The sequence below is a fragment of the Monopterus albus genome, unplaced genomic scaffold (assembly GCF_001952655.1).
Source record: "Monopterus albus unplaced genomic scaffold, M_albus_1.0 scaffold213.1, whole genome shotgun sequence".
NCBI classification, from domain to species: domain Eukaryota; kingdom Metazoa; phylum Chordata; class Actinopteri; order Synbranchiformes; family Synbranchidae; genus Monopterus; species Monopterus albus.
The window spans coordinates 238,027-261,128 of record NW_018128093.1 but is presented as its reverse complement, the minus strand read 5'-3'; the positions used below and the strand labels follow the sequence as shown (position 1 = coordinate 261,128).

At 41.3% G+C, this 23,102-nt stretch overlaps 1 protein-coding gene across 16 annotated transcripts in view; it reads left to right on the top strand.

The window, feature by feature from the left end:
- Window positions 1–23,102, top strand: part of ptprt (protein tyrosine phosphatase receptor type T) — a 366,858-nt gene that overhangs the window by 274,598 nt on the left and 69,158 nt on the right. For 11 of the 16 annotated variants that reach the window (XM_020619049.1, XM_020619048.1, XM_020619050.1 and 8 more), the window contains 4 exons: window positions 7,112–7,141; window positions 17,629–17,783; window positions 22,143–22,223; window positions 22,767–22,802. In XM_020619049.1, the coding sequence (XP_020474705.1) occupies window positions 7,112–7,141; window positions 17,629–17,783; window positions 22,143–22,223; window positions 22,767–22,802 (302 nt within the window). The remainder of the gene's footprint in view (window positions 1–7,111; window positions 7,142–17,628; window positions 17,784–22,142; window positions 22,224–22,766; window positions 22,803–23,102) is intronic. The other 5 variants (XM_020619039.1, XM_020619052.1, XM_020619047.1 and 2 more) reach the window with 2 other exon arrangements.

Sequence of the window (23,102 nt, the reverse complement as noted above, 5' to 3'; positions counted from 1 at the left end):
TCGCAGATACTATGGTGGAGTTAACACAGACAAACACACACAGCTGGGCCTAACCCTCGCTCTGCCGCCGTGACACATGGGTGAATAATTGGGCTCTGCAACTTGCTGAGATAAATGCTTGATGGTCCACTTACAGTACAGCACTGTTGTAATGTGTCAGTCAGTTGCACACACAGACGCACAAACTCTCTACAGTGTGATCTTACATGTAAACTGGTACATACTTTAAAGAACAGTCTGTTATTTACAACCCGGGTCTTATTTTCCTGGTTGCTCTTTATCCCTGGTAGTTACGGTAACATTTTACCGGCTGATTTAATTGCTGAGGGCCCAGGATGCACTGCTAGACACAGCTATACATTCTAGACTGTTAGAGCGAGCAGCGCAAGCCGTCAGACTGTCAGACAGGCTGTAAACAATTCCACAGTTCGACTGAGACTAAAGTACTTGGAGATAAAAAATGAATCACCTTACATCATCTTAAAATGTGAATCATTTTACTGCTTTGTAAAACTTAATGTCTTTCACAACTGAGGTAATGTTGAAGCATCTTTCCATAATGTGATGGACATTAATAACTCCAGTTTTATTATCCGGTTAAATGACTTAGATACTATAAGATTTTTTTTATTTGAATACAGCTCGTGCCCTCAGTGATTCCAGTACAATGCAGGTCTACAGTGGCCTTCTGACAGCTCAGCCATGAAGCTGGTGAACAGCGTGTCATATAGGCAGCAATGTCACTGAAGACCACGGCCGCAAAACTCATTAAAATGCAGGTTATGGTTGGACAATAACTGAATTGTAGATTTGTATCGTTAAAAAAAACAGTTGCCCAAATTAATAATTCAAGGTAGAGTATGATAAAAAGCAGCTGAACACGATTCATTTCATCAGAATTTTTATTTTAAATGTAATTTTACACACAATTACAATATCAGTGTTAAAACCAGCATGTACTTAGTTTTAAATTCTGAATCTTATGACTTCTGGTCCAGTTATGTATTTAAAAATGAGACAAGTATAAGCTTCTTGCGCAGAGTGAGATAGTTTTTAAAGTTTCTGATACTAACGAGACATGAAGAGGAAATGCAGACTCGTCTTTGCCAGTGTATGCACTTCCTCAGGTCAGCTGGCGTTCACCTGCACTAGAGCGGTACTCTCCTGACAATGGAGATGTAATAAGACTTTAGTAGCTACTAAATCTTTCTGCCTCAAAGAACTCATTTGTTTTGACATTTAATTATAGATTCATTTGTGAGCATGTCTGTGTTCAGTGTGTCCATATGGCATGTTGACATCTGCCTTGTAACATAGCGCTATTTAACCAGATTATATAAAAACCTCACTCACTTGTTTTATGTTTGAAACTTTATTTCTGTGCTCATTTTCCCACCAACGCCCAGTTTTACTTTCACACAGTTATATTAAACAGTTTGACTACCATACTACTTCCTGTTGAGCACCTGGGTGTGCCATGCTAAAGACCACTATGACAATATTTGGCAGTGGAGGAGAAACACACAGCTGTGTTCAGCCCATCGTGCTTTTTGAATCGGCTGTAACGAGCCTAATCAGCCACAGTGACAGGATGCACGTTTAACATGTGTCAGTGCTGTATGGTCATGCTTTTCTGTGTTTGTGCATGCACAGGGCTGCATATACATGCCAGCCTGTGGGTGTGTGTCTGTTTGCAGATGACAGATTGTAGGCGTGAATGTGAGTATGAGAGAGAAAGTGTACGTTCACGCAGTAGGTGAGATATTTTTCATCCAACTCAGCCTTAAGAGAAACGAAAAGTATTCTGTCATGACATCATTCACATGCATATGCAGTAGCTAAGATAGACTACAGCCATCATATCACTGTTGAAATGTGTGTGTGTGTGTGTGTGTGTGCGGCAGGGCGGTTGCAAATACAACTAGCAGAGACCCATGATAAGCTATATATCACGTCCACATTGAAATGAATTCATATAAGCTCATGATAAACTATAACCATCATATCAGTGTGGAAGTGGCTGTGAAACCATTCATACAAAGCCAAGATAAGCTCCAGCATATCAGAGTGTGTGTGTGTGTGTGTGTGTGTACGTGTAATGTAGATGCCATCCAGCCATTACACAGTATAAATATAGTGTTCCACTATCTTAATGACTTTGTAGTCACTACAGGCATAAACCCATGACAAACAACATTACCCAAGGATGTGTGCTGTTCACGATGGATGCATGAGTCGCTGCTCGACTTTAGCCATGTTTGAGCTGCTTTAACTGGGGGGCTGGGAGCTGCACACTGTGGTCAGTAAGGCTGTACCATATCGTAGTTAAGTGGTATAAGACCATACTTGAAGGTTAAGGTTGGTGACTTTCTATTATTTGGTTACTTTCACAAACCCCATACAGAGACTAACCAAATACTGTCTGTGAGTCCAGATGTTGCTTTAGGTTAGTTGTGTCGCAGATCACTACTGTTATCAACACACCAGTGGGTCACTCCACTCCACCAGGTGACATGTTTCTTCCTCACAAAGCCACTGAGCTAAGAACAGCTATTACTTTTACAGAAGTAGCTATTACAGAATGTGCGTGATCCTGTTTACATCACTCCAGTAGCTTAGTGCAGTAGTGTTACATGTAGTGTACGTGCTAACAACTAGAGCCCTTAAAATAGAAGGGCTGCAACAGTGAGGGGTCAAAAACGGTAGCAGGTCACATGACTCCTGTAGCTTCAAATAGTTCCAAACTGTTTATTACGACCCTGTTGGTTTCTGTAGGGAACAGCAGGATTTATCAGAAACTACTACTTTAAATGACTTGTACAGTCTTACAAACTGTTTCTGCTCTGCTGCTGTAGATAGCTTAGCTAATTTAGCTATCTAGCTAATTATTAGTGACAATATTTCAGAGAGACAATCAAAAAGGTTGTAAAATATGTTTTGACACATCGCTAACTTAAAATGTCACAACTATAATTATTGCTGTGGATTTCAACTTCTTACTTTAGGAGACAGCACCCACGTCAGTGTAACTCTATGGTGCTGCTGCTAATGTTTGGAACTATTTCACGTTTCCATGATCCACCATTACTGTAAAAAACACAGTCCTTATAGACTCAGTGGAGATGCCACCACTCTCCTCCTTAGTCCTCTCTGTTGACAACATGAGAGAAAGCGGCAGCTCTTCCCTGACAAAACATGGGCCTCATGGTTTTTTTTTTTAGGAAGAAGCAAGGCCCCAGGGCAGCAGCGTGGCTCACTCGTACCTTGTCAGCTTTCCTTCTCAGCATTTCCAAAAACTTTTAAAGGTCCCATTAGATGCTTCAGTAAAATGATCTCATCCGATGTTATTATTTAAAGTGACTTTATGTAAAATGGCTCTCATCTGTGACTGGTTACTGCGATTTTCCACCTTTTCCAGGTCACAGTTAAATTATTTGAACTTTGCTCTTCAGACTGAAAGATGTTTTTAGCTCTTGAAGTTTTGTATTCATGTTAGGCGTCAGTGTGACAGTCAGTGTGTTAGACTGGAAGATTTTCTGGATTCGCCTGCCACATGAAAAAAGAAAGTGCAAAGATGTTTGCTAAGCATTTTATACTGATTGAGCTGAAGTAGTTTGTATTCATCTCCTTTATCGACTTTAAACATTTGGGAAAACTGTAACCAGAGGTTCTCCTATACACACACCTGTACCAGGTCTATAGGTACAGCCACCCCCAGCCAGCACGGTTCAGTTGGATTATTGGAAAGTTGATAGTGTTAAAAACTTCAGTATGTGCATGTGAATTGAATTTGCTGATGTCTGAACACTGAAGTCATCTCCACATTAGGTTCCAGCAGAATAAAGGAGTCACTGCTGCTCCTCATTTACTGGACTGTCAATTCTTTTTGCCGGCTTCCTGTAACAGACAACACACTTCTGATCTGCACCACTTTGTTACGCCGTCGTAGAGCTGCTCTGCAATCTGTTCTCCGCAAAACTGCAAAAAAAAATCCAGTACCCTGATTGGCTGACAGGCAGTTAATACTTTTCATTTTTAGTAGAACTCATCCCAGAATCCCCACACATAGATATACACATGCACATACTGTAAACACACACGCGCACACACACGTTAAATAAAGGACATAAATGCAGCACTTCAGAGTCATTATCTCATGACAAATACATCACCACCTCTCACACACACTTTCACTCTCCGTCTGTCTCACACACACACACACACACACACACACACACACTCAGTGCCGTGCGTAACTTGGTGGAGTGGTTTTTTTTCTGTGCCATATTAATATTTATGACCAGTTTTAAGGGCTGTGGCTTTTACAGCTGAGCTCTCAGCAAGCTGCACTTTATTAATATCATAAGGACAATGTCAGCAGAGCCCTTACAGAGGGTTATGAGAATGTCTGTGTGTGTAGGTAGGAAGGTAGGTTTTTGAAAAAAGTGGAGAGTTAGGTGATGTGTGCACAGGTGTGTTAAGTAGTGTGTCGTGAAAAGATGTGTATGAGAGGTGTGTGTGTATAAAGGCTACTGAAATGAAACGGCACTGTGAGGATACGCTTCTGTCAGACTTTCTCTTTCCCCGTTAGCTTTTCTTTCACTTCGCTTGGTTTTCACCCTTTCTTTTTTTTGATGGATGGACGAGTGAGTGAGGGAGCTAGTTAGTTTGTTTCTGTGAGGTCTGCTCTGTAAATAGAAATATTGATCCTTCTTAGTCCTGCTTGACTTTCCCCTTGTACTGAAAGTCCAGCGCACTGTGAGTTTGGGTCTGCGTGTGTTTGTGTGCCCCTTAGATATTATGAGATCTCAATCTCTGGCCTCTCACCAGACGAAGGGTGCGTGCTAGGAGGAAACAAACCATAAGAGAGATACCGCAGGGAGTCAAGTTTCACACACAGATACACACTTATGGATGAATGAGATACTGGTCAGGTGGAGAACGTCTGTGACTGCGCCATCCAGTAAAGGACAGAAAGAAAACGTAAACCTGTGGACAAATAATTTAACATTTCTGGGGTCAGCTTAACTGTGTTTTATGGTTTTACTTGTTTTTTTCTGATTAATTTGATTTTATTTAGTCATTTTAAAGGATAGTTGAACAAATGCATTACAGGGACATCTGAAATACTGTCTGCTAACTATAATAGCTCCTGTGACTGATCCTTTAAATGAAACCTGTATACACACCACCACCGTTCATCAAACCCAAGAATCCTCCTTGCTTCCATTTCTTTCTCTGCTAAACTTCCAGTCTTCTACCTTTTGCTCTTTTCTATCATTCCTCATCCCATATCTGTCTATCCACACGCCTGTTGGTGATGGGGCATCAGTTGTGCACAGCTTTTTATGTATTTTTCTTTATTTTTGCTTTTTTTCCTTCTCTACAGATGTGATGTTAGCATTTATGTATTATTGGAAAACTTTCTGGTTAAACAGAGATAAAAGCTTTAGGCTGACCTGCCTGTTGTGATGACAATACAAACCATGAAATATCCATGTGTCCTTTTTAGATCAGTGGCTTCGGTGCTCAGTGCTGTACTATGTTGAGTAAAGGTGGTAGGTAACTACTGCTGTCTCCAAAGACAGGTAGTAATACACTGTGGCATCTCTAAAACGGGCTTTAATCTGAATACTAATAGTTTTTAAATGATACAGTTTAGTGCTGGAGACACACAATCTGACATAAATGTTGTTATTTAAGATGTGAAAGTAAAGTCAAGTCATTTTTTTGTGTATCCCAGTATCACAAATCACAAATTTCTCTTATTTGGCTTTAAAACCTGTACAGCTTATGACACCCTCCATCCTTAAAACCTCCTTAAGGAAAAGCTCCTCAAAAAATAATTTAATGCAAAAAAAAAAAGGAATAAACCTTAGGAAGAGCACGTGAGGACGGATTTTTCTTCCAGGACAAACAGACATACTGTGGATGAGAGAGAAACAGATGCTGTGTGGACAGAACAGAGCACAGAGCATATGCACAGTATAGAAAATGAGAACGACAAACAGGGGGAGCGAGATGCAGTGGCTTTGAAAAGGTTTACGAGGATCTTATCGAGAGGACAACATGGACTACTATGTATAAAAGGTTTAATAGATTCGTTGACACTGGGATCAACCCACCGCAGGGAGAATGGTAACGGGTCTGAAGTAATCGTAGAATAAGCCAGTAACTGAAAATGAGGGCAAAGAGGCGAGTTTTAAGTTTGGGTTTAAAAGCTTCAGTGGAGTCAGACAGTCTGATGTCAGATGAAGGGACACAACAGGAACAGACCCTGCAGGCCGCTTTGCCAGCCTGGGGACAAACAGGAGAGCTGATTTCTGAGAACACAGGATGGAACATAAGGTGTAAGGAGATCGGACAGGTACTGCTTTGGAGCTTAAAATGTAAACATTGCTCAGTGGATACATGCGTTCTTACCTTAAGTAGGTCCAAAATCAATCCTGGTTACTTAAGATATCTTGGGTAGGTTAGCTGAATATTTAAAACCTCTGTCAGTGTTTTATTGCTACAGTGTAATTTTCCTCAGTTAAAAGATACCAATTACCCACTATTACTCAACATAGTGTGCTAAAGCATTAACATGTCTTGTGTTTTCATTGCATAACAGTTAACAAACAGGCCAGTTGTGAAAAAAGTCAAATTTTTTTGATTAAGTGAAATGATGAGATCACAAGCCATAGATCTCCTTATTCATTTACTGACTGCTGACCACTTCACAGCTGATTCACAGCGGAGTATATCAGCTACATATCGCCAGAGAGTTCATAGATGTTCTTACAAACCTCTTCTTGTTAAGATAAAGTAGACTGAATATAGACAAACACATTTACCTGGCAGGCGTGTCCACACTGACAGGTAGCATCTGTAAAAGCTTTATGAAACAAATCGAAGAGACAAACTTGAGAGAGAGCGAAGGTTTTCACATGAGGGCACGTAGACAAGACAAAGTGAAACAGTGAGAGGAAAAGCTGGTAGCTTCTCAGTTTAAAGTGCCAGCGAGTCAGAAATATTTTTTTCATTCAAGCCATGAACTAATCCAATGTGTCTGTCCTTCTTCTGGGTTTTGCTCTGTTGTCATCATCGGCCTCACCTCACCATGCTTCAGAAGACATGCTTATTCCTACTCTTATTACCTGTAAGTAGAGATTTCACATCAGGACGACCTCCTTTCTCCACCCACTTCTTGTTTATTTTGACTATATTTTTTTTATTAAAATGTTTTCTTTCATACTGTTTGCCTTGTTTTATATTAAAACCCCACTTTGAGGACATACATTGTTTGAATCTCATAATATTCCACCCCCTCAAGACAAGTGCTAAGAATAACATCCAGTGGCCACAGATGAATGCACATTTGGCCTGTTTGTTTTAGCAGCCAACTAGATATTTCCAGTGCATGATGACAGGTTTCCAGCCAAAGACAACCTTTACTTTGACACTTGGTAGACAAACAATAATGTATGGGATTTGGCAGGTGGCACTAAATCCCATCTGAATACAAATACAACACAGCCCTGACACATTCTGTAGCACACAACAGCCCATTTATTAGCTACAGAAGTCTTCAAATTATAGGACAAAAGGAATTCTCTTTTTTCAGCTTTGATTTTTTCCTAAAACTACCTAGCAGTTTGCAGTGCAGACAGCGAGACGTGAAACAGTTAGCTGGCAGCCATGTCTTTTCTATCTGATAAGTCACAATCGGAGTCCTTGTAGCTTTCACCGTCCTGCTTCACATCACAAAGTCGCACACACCTGCTGTACCATTAGTGGTGGAGCAGGGCGTCCAGAGCAGGTGCTTGTTAAATACTTTCTTCAAGAGCAGCTTAGTGGCTTTTAGGTCAGGGCAGTGTTCCTCTAACTTCCTGTTCAGGTTTCCGGAACTCTCTATGTGACAGTGATGCTGTACTTGATCAGACATGAACCCTGTAACAAAGCATTGTTTTCACAGTATTGTGTAGTATATGGGCTGATCAGACATGAACCCTGTAACAAAGCACTGTTTTCACAGTATCGTATAATATATGGGCTGGCTGGAGGTTCTCCTCACAGGGGCTTGTGATTTAACTACAGCATTAGCTGGATGGTGAAGGGGACAATCATTTACGATGTTTGCATGGCCCGTCTCACCCGAAAAAGGTCAGAGTAGTTTAATGTTATCTCCTCCACCTAATAGCCATTTCCTATTTATTAACCAGTTCTAATGAGGAGCTGTTATAGCTGTCTGTCTGTACGCGCCAAGCATGTATAACAATACACACACACACCCCAAACTCACCTGCAAACCCCTGGTTCTCCAGCTGTCTTCAGAGCATCTGAATATTTCCCCCACATTTGCAGCAGAGTCCTAACTCGGCGTGGCTGTCACGTGGCTGTACTGCTTGTGAAAACAGCAACGCTGAGGGTTTGTGACCCACCAGAAATGGCTTGTTTACACTGACAAAGCAACACAGTTAGCCAGAAGGCAGGCATCACCGTGTTTACTATGTTTCAGTGGAAATTTGAATACACGGCCGTACTGAATCTCCTACCAGTGTGCCTATGATGCAGACACACTAACCCACAGCTCCATAGTACTAAAGTTATGTGCACATGCTGTGCCTTTACTTACAAGTCCTCAGGGTTCTGTGGCGGTGGAACACACCTTCACCGGGTTTGCAGCAGTTTGCTGCTCTGGCATTGCTTCAGCATGAAGAGCAGGCAGGTGACTGTCACATACGATTCAGCTGTAAGCGCTGCCCAGGCATCCATTGTCAGAGACGCCTTTTCAACACAAACAACTGCACAGCTCACAGGCATCATCATCACAGAGTCTATCCTGTTGCACCATAACCCTTTTTTACATGATGGGACCATATACTCCGTCTGAACAAATTTAATCAAACAGGGAAAAACCTGCGTGAAGCTAATGGGTAGCATGTCCTTTGTCATCTTCTTTGTGATGAAGGCTGTTGTTTGCTCTGCACATCGATCATCAAACTTCCTTCTTTGGGTGACAAAGCTATAGCCACTGACTGTTGATCACAGCCACCGTTTTGATGGCCGTAGGCTCTGCATGTTCCTGCTGTTTGCATTTGGTGCTGTAGTAAAATCATATACTGACCTCGTTATCGTTCTATTTCCAGGTGCCGGTAAGAGCAAAGGAAAAACAGTGGCTTTTTGTTTTTAAAGACAAAAGCTTAGTCGCATGAAATATTAGATTTTTTAAAAATGTAATGGCTTTTAAAATATATGAAAATCATTGCCCATCTCTTACAGTTGCATAGTACACACAGCAGTAACATGCAGGGACACACACATGCAAAGAATCCTTTATATGACTCATTTGAGTTTGAAACAAGGCTCATAGAGCCTCAGCAGTGTACCACATCACAAAGCTGATATCACTGACAAGTTGATTTGTCCACAGTTTTATGTTAAATGATTATTTTATTATTTAAAGTGTAAAATTCAGTTCCAATCTCAAAAACCCAGCATCATTTTGCCTCTGGTTTCTTATATAAATAATATCACAGAAAACAAGAACAAGGTTACAAAGTGCCTCAATATGAAATAAACAAACAGTTAAAACAAGGTTATGCAGAGACAGAAAATATAAATAAAAAAGACAAACGTCATAAAGTAAATCAAAGGACAGGTCAGTTTTTTATTTTTTCAAAAAATCTGAGTTTGCACACAGCTGGCAGTTTCAGCACAGAATAACAGCTGCACATACACATGCACACGTGTAGAGACACACACACAGCAACAGCCCAAGGATGTTTACTGGGAGATGAGAGAGGGATTTAAAGTCGTACGAAGCTTCTGCAGTCCTGCAGGGTCTGTGTGTGTTTGTTGTCTCCCTCTCCAACTCCATCTCTCTCTTCACCTCTCTCTGTATCCTTCAATCTCCCCTCCGCTGGATGGGTCTGCCTCTAAATCCCGTGATACGCAGATCAAAGTTTGTTTGGGCTTCGCCTGCAGCCTCCTCCAGAGCTACCACTGTCGTCCTGAAGTGACTGACTGCCTGTCTGACTGCAGTGCTGGTTGGGGATGGCTGGAGGTTATTTGAGCTATCTGGCTGCCAACCTACTGGCTGAGGCCACGCTCGCCGTAATGTGAGAGTTCTGTCAATCCCTCGACAAGTGAGACAAATGTCATTTCCCTTGTTTGATTGGGTGCCTTAAGGTTGCTCCTGTTGACTTGCCAGGCCTTTACTAAAATAAATGCAGTTCCCTCAGCGTGCATCACTTTCTAGAAAAAGAAAACCAGGAACCTAAAGACATTTGCTGCATGACTGATTCTGTAAGAGGTGCATATTTGTAGCATATCCAAAAACCAAACTATGTAGATTCACAAAACTGCATCTTTTATACTGGAGGATGAACCTGAGTCATCGGTTTGACTAAAAGAAACATCCAGCTTTGGGAAGTAAACCCTTCAAGTGTTCATGACATCTAATAAATCAACTGAGCAACTATTAAAAGCTGGGTTTTTTTGGCTTGACTTCACCAATAGTCCTTGTTCTCTGTGTTTCTCGTGTCTCTCAGTAATGATGGCATGAGCTCACCAGAAACAAGGCAGCCACCACAGATTGCTCTGTGTCGACACATCGAGCAGCAGTCATCGTCTTCAGGACACACAGTAGTCTCTGATTCTCACCATGGTCTGCACCTGGTGGGGTAACCCAGTGCTTAATGAACTGCTGCAGTGACGTTCTTTAACAGAAGGATTACGTTGTGCTCATTGCCACAATATGCAAAGAATTTGTCATTTTAACGAGTCCATTAACGTGATGAATATGTAATAGGTAGAGGTGTGGAGATGTTGGGGGGGTTCTCCTCTCACAAGTCAAGTGTCTGTCGCATTTCCTGCTTCTTTTACTTTATAGCTGCTTCTCTGCACTGACTCTCCATCTGTCATCTCCCTCCTTGTTTCCACCCTTGCCTCCGTTCTCCCTTCTTCTCTCTTCAGCCTTTTCTCTTCAATCGTATTCTTGTTTTTCATTCCTTTTCCATCTCTTCATCTTTTCCATTTGGCTTTCCTTGCTTTGCTCACCTCCTCCTCCTCAGCTCCTGCCCACTTTCTGTCAAAGTGCAGTCAGATAGCCAGGAATAGGCCACTCTAAGCTCCAATCACACAGGAGGTTTTGAGGCCCCATCGCCTGTAAAGTGGTGTGGAGTAGAGCAAGGTTGAATCTGGGGTTGATAGAAGGAAATGATTATGGGAGAAACTTTGCCAGGCGATTCCTGCTTTTCCGCCTTGAACTTTTCTTTCTCTCCTTAACACCTTCATCTCGCTTTCCCTGTTGTTCCCTGTTCGACTTTTCTTTTCATTTCTTTGTTTGAGCTGCTACATTTGTTTTCCTACCTTCTCTTGTTCACTTCCCACCCCTTGCTCTGTCACTGCCTTTCTCATTTCTCTCTTTCTTGGCTGAATTACCTAAGTACTTAAAGGCAAGTACAGCTCACCATCAGATCCCCAACACATTCACGCAGATTCACAGACACTAATATTCAGTGCTTTAATTTCATATCTCTGCATATCTTTCCCAGTCTCTCTCACAGACATATTTTGCCATAATTCTGTGAGGATTGATAGAAAGAAAAAGAGATGTTGCCTCCACACATGACCTCTCGCTTATTGCTTTCTGACCCGTAGAGGCCTCTGTATTCAGTTTGATTATGCTTATTTCTGAAAGCGTTCTGTCAACACATTCGCTGCGTATGAGAGTAACTAGGAGATCAGTGCCGTCTGGCAGTAGAAAGCATAACATAACTTATGGCTGTGTGGTGAAGGACTGTTAAAAACAGATCACATCAGCTCAGTTGAAAATTGTGAGCTTTTGTGTGTCTGTTTAAAGTTCTGAAGTACAGATGGAAACGTTTTCTTAAGAGTCCTGAGTCATGTTAGCAGGAGCTTACACAACATTAATCGTGTTTAATCAGTCGTCTTTCCACCGGGTGTCACTTTAAGAAATGTTCTACAGCTTCTTCATCTGAGTACAGGTTCACTTTCCTCTGTTACCGTGCAGTGTGACTCAACCCTTCAGTGGTTAATGAAACCTTTTAGATTTGTTGTTAGTCATCGTAAGACAGATATGATCACTGATCTATAGGAAAACGGTAACTGTACTCTTCTGCTGTGCCTTATGGACTCTGCAGGATGGCGTGGTCTTTCTGAGACACACAAACAGGCGCATTAGGCAGCTTCGTGATAGGTGACTGAGAAACGCGCCCACTCATTGGTCGGTGTGCACAAGCAAACACAACACGCACGCACAGGAGAAAACACTGAACGTCCAGCACACGCAGCACCTAGAGCGTGCACGGCTTTCCAGGAGACCAAGTGTTTGCTCACAAAAACAAGTACACACATTTGCATGCCTGCATTATAGCCACACAAACACACACACACACACACACACACACACACACAAATAGCCCACTGCATCCCATTCGTGACTAGATGTCAGACACTTTAAGTAAGTTGAAAAATGTGTTGGTGGATTACGGAGGAGGTTTTCAGTGGACTTCAGGAAAAAAAGTGTGAAATGGTTTTTATATGACTCAATTGCAGAATGCTGTTATAAAAATATGTGTAATTGCTACACATATTAGTGATGGTATCTGTTGGTTTGCAAAACTCAGCATTCACTGATGTGAACAAACAGCTTGCACACACTGTGAGAAACTTGGTTAATGGGTCTCTTGGTTCTGACAGGTTGTGGGCAGCGCGGGTTGCTTTGCTGATGCACACTTGTGAAAAGACAAATCATCAAACCTGAAAATCAAAAGTTGTGAAATCAAAGTTTATTGTCAACTACAAAGCATGGATGCAACTAAAACAACCTTCTGAGGTGTTTGTTCCTTTTTATTATTCATCATTAGAGTACAGTGGAGCTTTGATGTCCCCAGGAGACAATTATGATTCAGAGACCGGAGTCAAACAACACAGAAGTTGTCGTTAAATGGGAAACCCCGATGACCTGAGTCTGTATGATTTAGTGCAATGGTGTTGTTTTTACTGGGGACGTGTGGGCCAAACAAGATTTATGGAAAAGAAGCCAGGTTGAAGAATAAAAGAATTTTCCATCACCACGCAGAACATCTTGTACACAGTATATATAATGTAGAGAGTTATACAAGTTAAGTAAATGTCGGCATGACATCTATGTACATAGGTTTTACACATCTCTGTACATGAATAAATGCAGTGGTTACGCAGTAGGACATTAGGCTGTCTGGTAGGCAGCAGCTTAAAGCCATGGATGTGAATTGATGACGAAGATAGCTTTATTTGGCCACGTATGTTACACACACGAGGAGTTTGTTTGTCGCACTGATGGGTGCCACTTGGGGTTCAGTGTCTTTCCCAAGAACTTTTCAACATGTGGCACCGTGATTCTAACCTCCGACCTTCCGGTTGGGAGGCGACTGCACTACCCACTGAACCACAGTTGCCCCATATCAACAGGCCATTAGACTCATGAACACTGACTCTGTGTTCAGGCATTTGTGGCTGGAAAGGACCTCAAACTGCAAGTCAGTGCATCAGTCATCACTGACCAAATGAAATAAAAAACATGCGTGTGTCACAGTTTTGCTTTGTGCTTCGACTTGCACTGCTGATATAAGCTAGAAAACCGAAACATGCTCTACTTTTCTTTATATTGCATTATAGCAGTATAGCTAACCAAGCAAGAATCACCCTCTAACACAATGTGTGTAATTCTTTTTAAATGCAAGTGCAATTCAGTGACTGCTGAATGCATTGACTTACAATTTCCTGAGCTCATCAGCCACAAATGTCTTCACTTAACTCTTCACAGAGAAACTGAGTGGCAGGTAGTTTGCTCATATAAAAGATATACCAACAGTTTACCATGAGCGAAATGGTCAAGTCACAAACACATACTGGGTGGCACAGTAGGACAGTGATTAGTGCTGTCACCTCACAGCAAGAAGGTTCCAGGTTAGAGTCCAGGCCGACCCGGGCACGTTCTCCCTGTGCCTGCGTGGGTTCTCTCCAGGTGCTCCACCTTCCTCCCATAGTCCAAACACATGCAGCTTAGGTTGACTGGAGACTCTGAATTACCCATAGGAGTGAGTGTGAGTGTGTGTGGTTGTTTGTCTACACTACATGTCAGCCCTGTGACAGACTGGCGACCTGTCCAGGGTGGGGCCCCGCCCCCAGGGTCAATGCCCCCCCCCCCGACTCTGTTCAGGATTAAGCGGTATAGATAATGGATGGATGGGACAAACACACATACCAGGAGATTCCACCCTGACTTAGGGAATGTTAGCTTTAAAAATAAGATGTTTTCTGTGACATATTCTATGTAAATCATAAAAAATGTCTAGAGAAAGCAAGACAGATAACCAACCTTCTCCCTTGTTAGAAAAATACAGCAAGTAATAAGGCAGCATAATTTTCACCACACTGAGTTTCACTCAGACATGAATGAAATAGACGAGCATTATATTTTTAGCGACACTATTCAGAGCTGGTTTGAAAGCAAAGGACACTTACTGTCTGATTGTCTCCACTTGGATTTCACTGCTAGCCCCACATGAACTCGAAGCTTTAAAGGCACAATGTCCTTCAAGGTTAGATTATACTTTGCAGTCTGCAGGTTTGCAAGTGGATCAGTATGTATTTTTTTTATCCTTAGTGGGAAATACAGGTCACATATAAGAGGGAAATGCTTGATAAAAAAAAAGTAATTCCTCTGATCTGCAAGGTCTTAGTGAATGAGTAACTTTGCTGTCAAACCACAAGGCCACAGAGCTGGTTGTCTGTCTGATCTCTGTTGGTTCATTTAAAGCCTCTCTACAGACAAAGAAAAAAAGAATTACATTTCTTTTAATATGCAAATGTTTTAAAATGAAAGTACTGTCAATTAACTTTTTGAACATTTGACCAAGTTTTAGCAAAGCTATGACTGAGAAATGTCAAGAAAATTGTGGGACACTAAAGCAGCATGTGGGGAGATTTTAGGGGTAATCCATTTTATTGATTTTATCATATTATATGTTTATCATAAGCAACTGCTAAAGGAACACCAAGTGGGGAAAAAATGTTTTTCATTGGATGAGATGTATCACACTTTTGCAAGGATTTTCTTAAATGGACTTAAAAGTGACACTGAAACATTTCTGGAGCATCATTTATTGTTTTTAATGGACAGAATGCAAAAGACAGTGACCTACACTGGTTGCTCACTGTGCTGGTAAATTTCCTAATTTATGACCAGCAGGTCCCCCTTTAGTGGTTGACAAAGTGTAAATACCAGTGGTAATTTCCATTAACACTTGGCTAGTGGTTGACAAAGTGTAAATACCAGTAATTTCCATTAACACTCCGTGATTTGTTAGTCCACTTGTTGTAATACTCATACTTGTAACCCCTGAAGACAAACTAAACACAACATGCCATTAGATATTTTGTGACTAAACAAGTTGACCAGGATCACCAGGATGAAGGCTGTGAGTTGGTGAAAGCTACAAAGGACAGAGCAGTTTTCAGAGATGAGACACATGGCAGATTAGGGCATAAAGGTTCCTTTAAATGACACTGTTTGACATCAGCGTTTCCTTCTGTCAAAAAGAGCAATGCAGAGTCACATTCACATCAAAATGATTATCACTTCCAATATGTTCAGATTCATAGATCATTTCTGGCTTCTGGACTTCTGGTTTTTGGGAGATACCCTGAGGAGAAGGCAGTCTGCTTTATAGCGGTGTCTCTGTAAGCCCTGGAGACTCGAGCAGTCCATGTCAGGTTGCAGTGGCTTGTCTCTTTTCCCATCTGTTGTCTCAGTGGACCTAAAGCTGAAGGTTCAGGTACAATTTAGAATAACAGGTGGCAAATGGCCAACAGATGGGAGTTGTGACATGCGGAAATCTTAAGCACACAATCACTCTCAAGGGAAATCTCATTAGCAGTCAGACAACTCCATTTACCAACAAGTCCTCCAACCTAAACCACCATATAGACTGTTTGTCCTCTGATACAGTCCAACCCCAACTGTTTCTGAAGCAAGATATTCCACAGACAGTGTTAAAAATCAAGGGTGAAAAACAAATAATTAACCCTTTTATGATATGCCTATGTATAGGAAATGTTTGATAAGCTTTTTGTCAACTTTTCTTATCAAGTCAGTCTATAATTTGTCCTAATTTATTACACTGAGCCCTCCCAACAAACAGTTATAGGGCCACAAAAATAGTTCAGCTCATTATTTACTCTGTTTAAAAACATATCAGCTTAAAGCCTAAAACGTATGGTAAAGCAAACTAACTCAGCCATTTTGGTGCCTGTAACCTTGACAACTGATAGTGATGCTTATACTTGAGGAGGAAATCTGAGAAATCCACTTTATTTTTTATTACCATGTAGCTTGGTAGCTAACTGATCGCTAATAATTGCCCAAATCACATGCACATTAGGTTTGTTATTTTTCCTTACACAAATAAGTAAATCATGAAATTACGTGTCTGGAACAGTAACATAAAGATGAATTTAAAACATTGCTGTAATTATGAATGGAAGTTTAATCCTTCCCAAAAATGTCCAACAATTACAATACCATACACACATAGCGATGACATACGGCTGCTAACGCTGTGAACAAGAACAGATGGTTCAATTAAAACATGAATCAAAAATATTTGGATTCTGCGATGCATAAAAGACAATGTTCATCCTCATTTTTTGTTCAAGTCACTGCATGTTTTAAAAATTATATGGTGGCTTCAGAAAGTATTCAAACCCCCTTTGGCAAACTGAGTTTAGATTTAACTTTAAATGGATAAAATTGCCATTTTTTTGTCCATCAGTCTGCGTTAAACTCAATAACCCATAGTGAAAACAGAATGTATTATTTTTGGAAAATGTATAAAAATGAAAGAAAAAAAAAAGCCTGATTTACAGTATAAAAGTTTTCATATCCTTTGCTCCAAATTGTTGCCAGGTGAAACTGTTTTCCATTAACTATCCTTGACTGGAGTCCACCTGTCGTACTGTTACCTTAATAGAGCTCCAGAAGTCCCCCGCAGAGATGGGAAGCTCTGCCAGACGGACGAGCGTCGCAGCAGCTTCCATCAGATGCCAAACAGCATTTAAAAGATTTGAAGAGCGTGAGGGAAAAGATTATCTGGTCTGATGAGAAAAAAATCTTTGTGCAGACCTTTACATAGTGTGTGACGAACATACCAGCTCTGCAGTGACGCTCGAGGTGGCTGTGAAAGGGGCTTCTGCTACGTACTGAATACTGTTATATTGACACATTATGATTTTTAATACGTGTTAAAAACAAAAAAAAAGTCTAAAAACATGTTTTCACTTTGTGGTTATGGGTTATTGAGTGTAGACTGGTGGACAGAAATGTTTCTATAAACATTACAGAATATAAAGTGAATTGGTCTGAATACTTCTTGATGGATGTTCTCACCACTGTGGTAGTATCTTTGGTTTTATGGTGCATGTTTGTTGGTATATGTGTTACTGTGGATGCTGCATGTGAGTTTACACACATGCGTATCGGTATGTTTAAATATACCCCTGTGCGTGTGTGTGTTTGTGCTTATACCTGCTTGGGTGTGTGTGTGTGTGTGTGTGCATGTGCTAATGCCACTATAGGAAGTTGGCGAAGAAGCAGAAGGAGACAGCCAGCAGCTCCACTCAGCAGAGGGAGATGGGTCCGGTCACCACCGCTGATAAGAGCACCACTAAAGTCAGCACCCTGCACAAAGACGACCCCTTCTCCACCTCCAGCCAGGACCTCAACGGATTCAGTAAGTCAGAATCCTCTGCAGTCACCCTAAATATATCCACTACAGCTGTCACCATCATGGAGGCCCACTGGCTCTCTAAATATATAATGACCGGGTTAGAATACAGCAAATTTCTCTACAAGATTCTTGTTCTGTGTGAGTCAAAACACTGGAGCAATAAGTTAACTTTTGTTTCAACAGCAACTTAGCACTTTGGCTAAGTTCATGTATAAAGATTTCGAAAACGAGCGGTGACAATCGTCTCTTGTTCGTTGATGTCTGGTTTAGCTGCCAGCATCGTATGTTTGTGTTCTGAGCTTTCTTCATTCCCATCCTCGGTAGGTTTCACATGAAGCCTGCAGTGATGTCTTACATATAGGTTAGAATCAGTTGCATCTTAAATTGCAGCTCGGACGTTATGTGAAGTTACGATATAATGTAGGTTTGAAAACGATTAATCGTTCAGCCTTTTCTATAGGCAGAAAATTACTGTTGATTTGAATGATTACAATTCTGTCTCTTCTGTTGTATCACTCTCTACACATTTCATGAGTTTGTTCTGTGGTGGTCAGCTGTCGGGTTTGTCCAGGATGGTGTCACAGTGGTCTCTCTCTTACTGTCTCTATTTCACAGTTGGTACTGTGATATCACATTTGAAAAAGAAACGCGCACACATACACACATATACAGATCCAGGCTCGGCCCTAATGAGGCAGAGGAAAATGCTGACACAAGGTAGGAAACCCAATAATATTTGTGCGGATGGACCCTCGCAGGGCGAATAACCTTTTTGTGTTATTGCATTCTCACCCAGTCACCAGCTATCTTCACAGGACATTGCTGTCACTGCAGATTTCTTTTCATATGCAGGTACACTCCTCACTGTATTAAAATTTATTAGCATACAGTGTAGTTATGCATGAAATGGGAGGATTTTATCACAAAAGAGGAGAAAATATGTTGTGTTTGGCATTATTAGGAGAGGGGAGTGGGGCGTAGATAAAGATGAGGAAGAGAGAGAGGACAATTCATTTATATTTAAGACATTAGTAAAATACAAACCCTGGATGAGGTCTATATGAGCCTTTGCTCTGCAATTTATTTTATTTAAAGTTTGTTTTATGGCAGAAAACAGGAAGAAAGTAATGCTCCTCCAGAGCCAGTGGAGATAAAGTTTGTGGAGTTATTGGTGAGCAACTTATGTTTATTTTACAAAGCTAAAGAGAAAATGTTTGCTGTACTGGTGATGGGAGGCAGAATCAGAATCAGCTTTATTGGCCAGGTGTATATACAAAAATATATTTTTTAAGTACTGCGCTGAGGGTTGTCGTCCTATTATACAGTCATGAGTTAAATGTTCATCAGAGCGACGGCCCGGAGAAAGAAACTGTCCTTGTGTCTGGATGTCTTGGTGCACAGTGACCTGTAACGCCGTCCAGAGGGGAGGAGTTCAAACAGTTTGTGTCCAGGGTGTGAGGGGTCTGCAGTGATCCTCTCTGCCCACCTTTTGACTGTTGAGGTGTACACTCCATAGAAGCCAGGCTGGCACCGATGGTTCTTTCTACAGCCTTGACTGTCCGCTGAAGTCTGTACTTGTCCTGTTTGGTTGCTGAGCCAAACCAGACAGTGATGGATGAGCAGAGAACAGACTCGATGATTCCTCTGTAGAACTGTATCAGCAGCCCCTGGGGCAGGTCGAACCTCTGCTGTGCCTTCTTGATGATGGTCCTGATGTTGGACGTCCACTTCAGGTCCTGGGAGACAGTGGAGTCCAGGAACATGGAGGACTTTACTGCTGATACAGTGGGGAATAGCGTAGGTTTGGAGAGGCTAATGCAACTGCAACGTTTCAATTTCTAACTAGCATGTTACTCAGACAACCTCCCTTCATCCTAATTGGTTTACAGTCCCTTTGTATTACTTGTTGTTCACACTTTTTTACAGTATATCACAGAGCAGTCTGCTTGGCCAAAAGACAAATTAAGTTAGCAGGTTACCCTTGGGACTACAGTACCAATATAAAACAGAGCAAAATGTCATCCAGGTTTGCAGTATAACTACCCTAGCTGAGATAAAAAAAAAGAGAAAAATGCTGAATATCTGCCTGAAGTAAGCTATGAAGGCATACATACATTATGGGAGGGGGAAATAAAAGTGCCATAGGAGAAACAGGACAGTTTGCACTAATGACCGCCGGCTCAGATCATCGGGATTCTGAAATACCACAAATAGTTGCAAGCACACACAAATAATATCATGCAAAAGAACTAATTGGCTGCTGAAATCTTGCAGAGAAGTGGTAAGTTGTCTGTAGGTGAACAAACTGAAAGAAATATGTGTAGGCTTGCTATGATATCTAGTGCATGTAGTAGTGTATATAGATAGCATGATGTCAAGTGGCTCCTGGTGCACGTGCCAGAGCACAGCTCCACTGCCATCGGTGTGCGAGTGTGTCTGATTGGGAGAATGGGTGGCACAAACTGTAGAGCACTTTGTCCGGTAAAAAGCGCTACAGTATGTAAGTGCAGTCCATTTAGCAGTTTAGAAGGGATTACTGACAACGGTTAGCGACCATATAATATACCAGTGTCCCAGTAGTCCCCCAGTTTTTATCTCATAGTGTGTGTGTGTGGGTGCCTGTGCCTGTCCAATAAACCCTTTATTTAGAAACTCCTAGCAGTGCATGTGTGCATGTGAGAGACAGTGCGCCTGCAGAGGTGTAGTAGCCACCAGTCTATGTGTAAGAAATCCAGTACTGATGGTGAATGACATTTATAATCAGTGATATATCTGCTCACCTCTGGTCTAACTGTTTCCTAGTTTGTTCCTTTAACCTTATTCCCACACTTGGCATGTAGTTCTGGTGATAGCAGCTTGATCAACCACTGCCATGGTTAAGTGTAACACAGAAGTTGGCTAGCTTAGGGGCACCACACTGGCTTTTCTGCCTGCAACTCTGATCCCCATCACACTGATACTAAATGCAAACATAGCTCATGTAACAAATGGTGGCTGCTGTAATGTTTCTTGAGTCATTAATTCCCACAGGCTGCAAGAAGTAACGTTATAAGGCATTTGAACAAACGACCAATGCTGTTAAGTGCTCACTAGCTGTCGGGCCAGCCGACTTAAAGAGTGACTGATAAATTACCTGAAAATGAATGGGTGACAAATTAAAGGACTGGCCTGAATAATTGAATGAAGTAACATAACAAATGCAAGTGCAAACATTACAAATGGAAGTGCTCCACCCATATGGCAGCACAGAGGCTCATTGAATGGGCCGGTGAAAACCATGTGAATCATATTGTTTGCTATGGCCTTCGCATTATCAAGATCTTAACCCAAGTCTGAAATGTGAGATTCTGAAATTGAGTGTTAGTTCAGTGCTGGCCCAGTACTTTAATAACAGACTCTGAGCTTATTTGGCTTTTTCCCAGAGATGACAATGCCATGTCCACAAGAAGTCATTTGTCAGGAACATGACACATTCATTTTAAGCTGTTTTACCTGGTGTTAAGGTCTTTTTTCTGCTGGTGACAGTCAAATAGTTGAATTCTAACACAGATGTCCCTCTGTTTTTATCCCTCACAGTTATTCAGATGCATTTGTTTATGTTGCGGTTTTCAGATTTGAATTTGTCCAGTGATTCTTATGGTTGCTAGCTTAGTATCTTGGCGTCCAACCTGGAATGTAGTTTTTTTTTTTTCTAGCATTCAATTTCTCTGTTCGCTTCATTGATTCATTCCAGTGTTTTAACATCATTCTTCATACAAGCCACAAACCCAGTCGTATATATTGATCAACATTAAGAGGATGTCAGATTTAAGTGCACGCTCATTGTCACAGAACGACTTTTATGTTTGAAAATTCAATATTGGAAACATTGATGGTGCCATTAGTGTTACCAGATCATGCATGTTGCCTTTGTGTGTGTTATTAATTGTGTCCTGTGACAATTGATTATGTGTTTGTAGATGGGGTCACTGACCTGTGCCTGTTCTCTTTTCTTCCCTCTGGCTTCTACCTCTTTTCTTTCATCTGATTTGTACATTGTTATCCTTATTCCATCTGCATCTTCCCCTGTCCTCTTTATTTTATTGTCTCCTATTCCCTCATGTCCTCACATCCTTCTTCCTCCTCATATCTATCCTTCTCACATCCTCACTTCTCTTCTCCCTCCTGTTATTTTCGCTTTCTCTCTCCATCTACCTCCTCCCACCTGTTCCCACCTTACTTTCCCATCCTGTCCCATGTTTCCTTTTCACCTCTCCTCTTCCTTTCTCACGTCCGTTTTCACGTCCTCTCGTTTTTCTTCTCGTTTCCTCTGACTCTTATTCGCCTTCTTTTCACCTCTCCTCCCGTCTATCTCCTCCCCAGCCTCCCCCTCTCCCTGCTCCTTCTCTGTGCAGGGAAGCAAGACGCTGCAGAGCAAATCCCTACTGAATTCCTACTACTCAGGTGCACACCTAAACACACACACACATGCACATACATAATCTTTTAAGATGCTTTAGCCAGTGAGTCAGTAGCTGGAGAAGCTGTGGAGTTGCCTTCCGACATGACAGCAACTGGACAAACAATCTTTACTAATGACATTATATGGAAACTGAGGAACTGTGATTTTGTTCCAAGTTGCCTGTTTAAGTTCATCAGCTGATTTTTACATACTTGCCAGGTGGTGTTTTTAAGACATTACTTCTGGGAGGAAATGTACTGTAGTTCCCTTTTCTAGTAGCCTGCAATGGTTTACTTATATTTTTGATCCTTAGCCTCTTTTGATCTATTTCTAATATTTGTTTGTGTTACTCATCCTTGGTGTTTTTACTTCCTTACATAGGCAAAAGACCAAAGTATGTTTAAAAGAACATGTCCATTTAGCCATTTGAGCTAAGTCTCTAATAGCTGACTGTAATCGACTGTAACCATGTTAGTTGCAGTTGTCGCTGGCTGACTGATCTGGATTTATGTTTCCTTTTCTGTGTCTTATTAATCTGTTTGCAGTGTCCAAAGAGCCAGTTACAGCAACAACATCTATAGGTGAGTACAACCTGTTTATTTCATTAATGGATCATCTATATCTATTTTCTTTTTTTTAATTTCTTTTATTTTTTATTTAAGGACTAACTAAACAGTCAAATCATTTTTTCCAGCTGAAAACCAGTGTATGTGGGTGTTGTTGATTAATTCAGGTCCATATCTTAACTTTCACTGCAAAGTATTTCAATTCTGTATATTGTGTTATAAATATGCATAGCAACTGCCCTATTGGCTGATCTGGAGGCAGTGAAGTGTATGGTGCCATCTTTCTTCACCAAACAACTCCCCCCCCCCGTCTCC